Below are 7,600 nucleotides of genomic sequence, written 5' to 3' on the forward strand. Positions count from 1 at the left end.
ATACCGAGTTCTCGCAGTTACCAACAGCTTATTCAAAAACCATTACAATTAATTACAATTTAACACATCAGAATAGATTAAACACAAGGACCAATCAAAATCAAAAGGACAAACTACACAAAATACCGATATAACAGTCCATCAATAATTGAAACCGACATTGTTTTATTCTGTTGATTTAGTATAACAGGAACTAAGTTTTGTTTTTGCTTCATATAGATTCAAGTTACATTACATTTTTATTGTTGGTATCAACAGGTACTTACACAATAATCCACTGGACTGCTCAAAATGTGAACTAAAAAAGTTAAAGGAATTTCTGCGAAATTTGGATGCGTTCACTGCTTCGTGTGACGACAACAAACCGCTCATTGATCATAACTTCACCAACTGCAAAGGTAGTATATCTAATACAGCTTATATATGAAATAAAAACAAAGAAAAAATGTCACTATATAATGAAAACAAAGATATGCAGCATGCAGCTATGTTTGTCAAACAAATAAATATGGAAACCCTGAAAGGCCCCACGTGAAGCCGCTTCAGCAAATGAAAAGTCCTTATATCCACACAGGTAAATTCTCTTTATTTCACAGTTTTCTGCTCTACAAAAAATACACATGGTTAACCTCAGTAAATTACAAAAATAGCATCATGTCCAATTTTATTGCATACAGATTTTTTTCTATCTATAGTTGAGTTCCTCACTTAAGTGCATTCTTGATATTGACCCATTTGTACGCATTCTGGGAGATCTTTGAATATACCAAGTCTTATACGTGTATTTGTATCGCTCTTACATCATTTAGACTGTTCTATTTATTTTGTATTGCACTTCTGATTAAAACTTTATAGTAGACTTAAATGAGGGTTTTTTTTTTCTCTTTAAAAAAAAAATTGTGTTTATTAACGATAACAACAGAACATAGAAAAGAAACCTCAACTGTTTCCCAGCAGCAAACAAGCCTTATTATAACTAGTACAGGTAAGACTAAATTTCTCTTTGATAATGAGTTTAAACCTTTTTTTTATTTTTAGCATGTTTAGGATTGAAAATAAAAACTAACCATACGAAATATACTACCATTAAGCGTCAATTAACAGAAATGCTCAGTTCAGTGTTGTTGTTTTGAACACCATTGTAATATTCCTAAGTTAGGATTCGCACATTCAGACAACACTGAAACCTGTGTTGAATTTGACAGGTTAATATAGTTTGCTCCAGAAATGAGTTTTTCTGTTCTAAGCTGTTTTACTTTGCAAAAAGAGAGCTCAAACTAACAAACATATGTTAAATACAGTAACCTGTACTTTGAGACCTTTATCTGTTTTTGCGATTTGTCTACTTTTCTCCTCACTTATGTATTCGAAAATACGTCTTCAATTAGTTGTTTTATACTAAAATTTGATTTTATCTCTCTATGAATTTATTTATATTCCTAAGTAAATGTATCTCTAATTTTCTGTACCAAATTCTGGTAAACTTCTTTTTAAATATAAATTAGCTTGCCGTATCACAATTTTACCATTTTATTCTCTATCATCTTTTGCACCAATATCAATCATGTCAGGAGAAGCATTACCCATTCAATCATTGAAACATGATTTAGTACTGGTATAGTTTTAAAACACTTTGATTTCTAGTGAAAATAATTGTCGACAATTGCATTACTTCTTACTTTGCTGCTGTCTGTTTGTTGAATAGTCAATATATACAGACTAATTCTGGATAAAAAAAACTTAATATGTTATTGTGCTTATTGAAACAACTGGGGGAAAAAAGTTCACTGTTGACTAATTATTAAATGACTGGTTTAAACACATAATTCTCGGTTATAATTTAGAAATCAAGTTGTCAGCTCGGGGGAAGATATAAAGTAACCATAATTAGTATATATGTCTTTTTAAACAGTAACTTTAAATCAGTAATCCGATTTAATTTTACGATTTAGTTCATTATTTTATTTTTGATCAAATATTGCGTAGACCAACATCTGAACGTGCAACCTCCATCGTGCAAGGCTTTACTTTAAATGAAATGCCAACTCAAAAATTGTGAAATGCAAATCAACGTGAATGTAATTAATGTATACCTGATGGTACGAGTAACAGGCTTAATCATTTCATATTGAAACACTCAACATTATTTTCTGAGACACCAAGAAAAAGTGAAAGTATCATCGGTTTCAGACATTTAAGAATAAAGAAGTTTTTTTCCAATCTGAAGTTATTACAAGCGCCATAGTAGATACGGTGTTTTGGATTATTAAAAGTCAAACTTCGCCAGGAATCCTCACATACAAGCCTTATAAGGTCAAAGGACAAACTTCAATTCATCGTATTATAAAAACGTACATTTACAGGGTACTATAGATAAAGTTAGCCGGTTAATCGGTCGAACGATTATCCGAGTAACCGGTTAGTCAAAACACTACAAATCATATATCTTGTAAAGTACAGTATATTTTGAAACATTTATTAGATATTTAATGTTGTTTGAAATTAACAAGATATGTTATATAATTCATGAGACTGTTATGCGACTGTCATACAAGTGAGAGGTTAGGCTAGCTATAAAACCAGGTTGAATCCACCATTTTCCACAAAAAAAGGAAAAAACTGTACCAAGTCAGTAATATGACAGTTGTTTTCAATTTGGTTAATGTGTTTGAGCTGCTGATTATGCCATTTGATATAGGCCATTCCGTTTTGAATTCTCCTTGAAGTTCGTTTTTTTTTGTTATTTTACTTTTTATGAACGTTCGACAACTAATACATGTAACAATGAAAATGTATCTAAACTTTATTGACTGTGCATTTGTGCGCATATTGTTAGATTTTTGAATAAACTGAGTCTTATTAAAGTATTTGTCTCGTTCTAACATCATATATGGACTGTTCGCTTTATTTGTAAATTGCACTTCTGATTAAAATGCATTCATTGAATCAATTACGAAATTTCGTTGTAGACTTAAATGCTTTTTTTTCTTTTTTTAAACATTTCGCTAATCAGAGTTAACAACAGAACATAGAGAAGAAACTTCAACTGTTTCCCAGAAGCAAACAACACTTATAATCACTATTGCAGGTACTACCAAATTTCTTTTTGATAATGAGATTAACATTGCATGTTTAGTCTTGTATTATTTTAATTTTAGTTTCTTGTGTACAATTTTGAGTTTAGTATGGCGTTCATTATCACTGTACTAGTATATATTTGTTAGCTGAAGGACGCCTCCGGGGACGGGAATTTCTCGCTACATTGATGGCCTGTTGGTGACCTTCTGCTGTTGTTTATTCTATGGTCGGGTTGTTGTCTCTTTGACACATTCCCCATTTCCATACTCAATTTTATAAAAATTAAAAATTACCAATACGCAATATACTAACATTAAAAGTCAATTAACATAAATGTCCATATTTATTGATTTTATTTTAGGGGCAACATAGTACAGTGTTCTTGCTTTGAACAACATTGTAATATTCCTTTCTTAGGATACGCACATTCATACAACACTAATACCTGTGTTGAATTTTGAAAATATCTTTCTCCGGATATGAATTAGCCTGTTATTAGTTGATATACTTTACAAAACGAGAGATCAAACTAACAAACATATGTTTTTAAAGGATTTCTAAATTCTGGTAAACTTGTTTTTAATATAAATTAGCTTGTCGTATCACAATTTTATATTTCTATTCTCTACCATCTATTGTCACCAATAACAATCATGTAAAGAGAAGCATTACTCATTCAATCATTGAAACATGATTTAGTACTGGTATAGCTAATACTTTGATTTCTAGTGAAAATAATTGTCGACAATTGCATTACTTCTTACTTTGCTGATGACTGTTTGTTGAATAGTTATTTTCTCCGAAAGACATGTCCTTCCTCGTTTTATTGAATGATTGATTGATTCTTGCCTGTTTATATAATTTTGTTTCACATTTTTGTTGTCAGAATCAGAAACAACAGAATCATTTCAATCTTCTGCTGGAACAGATACTCCAGCAAGTACATCAGAAAGTACTTCAGGTAAGATCAGATCTCGTTTTATTTACGAAAGAGAAAATTAAATGTTCATTAAAAAATGAAACACATAATAAAAAATACTTAAACTTAACGTTTATAAAAAATATATTCAATATATACACACTAATTTGGGAGAAAAAAACAACATATGCAATTATGCTTATTGGATATGCATTTGAAAGTTATCAACTATAAATCAGGGATTATATTTAGATTTGGGATGCAAATTTGTCAATTATCAATTCTAGTGATTGTTTGGTCTTTAAATTCAAAATGTTACTCGAGAGCGTAGACTGCCAGAATAGATTCATCATTTTACCTTTATATTGATTGAATCGACTAACAATTTAGAACAAATTCAACATTTGAACTGTAATTCTTTCCCATTTTGAGGAACGCTTACAGTAATGCCAGGCAATTGAATGGTAAGAACATAGACTTGCTGGACTATATTCATATACATATTCATCAGATTACCCATCAATGTTTGCAATAGTTAATAATACGCATACTGACATTTCTAAGTAAAATGTTTGATTGGATCCGGAACATGAACCTTCAAGGAATGATTTAAGACCGTTGACAACGCTAATTTTAATTCGAACGTAGCTAACTAAACTATTGATTTTAATCAGATTGTATAGCATCATATTATTGTTACTGTTTTGCAGGTATCATAAATACTGAAGTAATCATTTATTTATCGTGTGGAGTTGGTTTTCTTCTTCTTCTTAGCTTTAGTATGGCTTGCTTTTACGTAGGCAAAAAATATCAAAATAACCAAAATCTAGGAATTAATCAAATTGTCGATACAAATAACCGCGGAATTGAGCTAGACAGTGACGCTCAAAGAAGCCCCACTGTTTCAACAGGAAGGGAAAGTGGTTACGGATATGCTGAAATAGACGAACTTGAGTTGTCTGAATTCATTTTGACACCACCTGAACAACTACATGTAGAACAAGACGACACCTCAAGTGATTCGTATGATCGAATCAGTCCCCCAAGCAATGACTACTTAAACCCATATCAATCATTGTTGCCTTCCTTGCAGCAGTCGGGAAACGACCATAATAATTCTGATGAATATAGCCATCCTGATGAAGAAAACAGCGCGTACACCAATCTTTACCAACCCATACGATTCAATCGATTGGACGAGTTCAGACAATATGCTAGTTGTTCAAGTGTACACTATTTCGAAGTCCTGGACGATCCCATTGGAAACACAAATGATGTAAATATGCAGGAAGACAGCAAACGGCGTAGGAAAACTTGGTAGAAAACACATTACAAAAGACAGCTCGACAACTGTTAAATATATGCATTTATAAATATTGAATTTGAATAATTCTATTTAGTATTTTTCTTCTTTCTGTATTGTAAATTGTAAATATAGATATTCAATGTATGTGTGTGAAAAGTTTTAAGTTTAAAAGTAGAAACAGCTGTCAGTGAAAGTCTTATTGTAAATAGCCATATATTTTCCCAACAGCTTAGAATAAAATAGGTTTTTGATGTACTTTTTCATTGTTGTGAAATCATAAGACAAACATTACAAAAGTCATATTGTGTTGATAAATATACTTATTTTTGTCCATCTGATGAGTTAAGCCTTATTTAACTGATTTGTATAGTTCATTCTTATGTTGTACTGTTATATCACTGTCCCAGGTTAAGCGGAGGTTTGGGATCCAGCTAACATGTTTAACCCCGCCACATTATGTATGTTTGTGCCTGTCCTAAGTCAGGACCCTGAAATTCAGTGGTTGTCGTTTGTTTATGTGTTACATGTTTGTTTTTCGTTCATGTTTTGTACAATAATAAAGCCGTTAGTTTTCTCTTATGAATTGTTTTACATTGTAATTTGGGGCCTTTTATAACTGACTATGCGGTGTGGGGTTTGTTCATTGTTGAAGGCAGTACGGTGAATTATAGTTGTTAATTTATGTGTCATTTTGGTCTCTTGTGGAGAGTTGTCTCATTGGCAATCATGCAACATCTTCTATTTTTATCTTAAGCCCTTATATTTCGCATGTTTCCCTTAATCTGAAGATAGCAGCGGAGCAATAAAAAGCCAATTCGCTTAATGACACATATCACGTGTGCAATATCATGACCAGTATTTGTATCAACTTAAAATGTCAACGCAATTTTTCAATACTCTTTGTTGTTCATAACTCATGATATATTTACTGTTATTAGTTTTTTTATTGGTCTTAAAAATACACGTTGTGAGTGTTACTGTTGGGTGTCTGCATACAAGTATAGTGCTTACATGTAAATATGTTTCTGTTAATTTTTAATTTGGTACATTGTATTCTAACACCATTTCTAGATGATGTGTTCAATATATATGTAAATAAAAAAGCAAATGTAGTCCATTTTCTTTTTAAAGTAGTAGTATATGTCTACTTTGTACATTATTTGTGCTATTTATAATGATAATGTTTATATATAACTTTTAATTATTAATAAATATTACTACTTGATATTGTATTTACGAATGCTGCACTCTTACGACTGTTCTTTCATAATGGGTTCATGCTGTCTGTGTAGGATGAAAACATTTACTTTAAATGTACTACACATACTGTTTACGAACCAAAATGTTTAAGTGATGTTACATTCAAAGCAATATTTTTTTTTCCATGGGAATAACAAGTTATGCCCCATTCATTCCATGAGACCACTGACCCCATGATACTCAGTTGCAGTAAAACGAGTCGTCAGAAACCATGCTCTTTCACTTTCGATTAATTCGAAACTAAAAGCTAAACAAAACATGGTCAAAGTTCCGTTATCTTTTTCATTGTTAAGTAAAGTAATGCACACATACGTTGCGATTAATTGGTGTATTGGGATATTGAAACAAGTTATTGTAGTCTTTGCACAAAGTTTAACATTGTTCTAACATTAAGGGGCTTTATAAACAACTATTATAGTTAAATAAGGTATCTGAAGTTGAAAAAAAAAGTGTCGTCGGATAGAGATTTGAGAACTTTTGAAATATGAGCTCATTCTCAATCTTTATTTGAAAATGACTGTGTTCAAAATGAATTCGAACGTCATTCACCTGTTTTTATATATCGATAATGTATTGTAGTTTTTATACAAGTGAGAGGCTTCGCTAGCTATAAAACGAGGTTTTATCCACCATTTTCTACACAAGGAAATGCTAGTACCAAGTCAGAAACATGACAGTTGTTTTTCATTTGTTTGATGTGTTTGAGATTTTGATTCTGCTATTTGAAAGGAAACTTTCGTTTTAATTTTTTTTTTTTTTTTTTTTTTTACTTTGTATAAGCTCAGATGTTGTAAATAGTAAGTTTGTAACAATATATGTATGAAAATCAGAGGCAAAAAATACCAAGGGAATCTAAAAGGGCAATACGTCAACAAAAAGCTGACCACGGTATGGCAATAAACAAAACAAAAAACGACAAAAAAATGCATCATACAATAGCTAAGTACTAAAAAACATAAACAAGATGAACCCCACCATGAACCGGGAGGGGGAAATTCATTTGCACCGGAAGGGAAAGAAACCCCTACGGAAATTCA

General features: G+C 31.4%; 1 protein-coding gene across 1 annotated transcript; it reads left to right on the top strand.

Moving 5' to 3' along the window:
• Positions 1 to 3,017: 3,017 nt before the first annotated feature.
• LOC139492026 (uncharacterized) lies at positions 3,018 to 6,241 on the top strand. Its single transcript, XM_071280078.1, has 3 exons — positions 3,018 to 3,088; positions 3,965 to 4,039; positions 4,708 to 6,241. Exon 3 carries the CDS (start codon positions 4,779 to 4,781, stop codon positions 5,316 to 5,318), a length of 540 nt encoding a protein of 179 aa, XP_071136179.1. The 5' UTR covers positions 3,018 to 3,088; positions 3,965 to 4,039; positions 4,708 to 4,778; the 3' UTR covers positions 5,319 to 6,241.
• Positions 6,242 to 7,600: the final 1,359 nt, after the last annotated feature.

This window comes from Mytilus edulis, chromosome 10, assembly GCF_963676685.1.
Source record: "Mytilus edulis chromosome 10, xbMytEdul2.2, whole genome shotgun sequence".
Taxonomy (NCBI): Eukaryota; Metazoa; Mollusca; class Bivalvia; order Mytilida; family Mytilidae; genus Mytilus; species Mytilus edulis.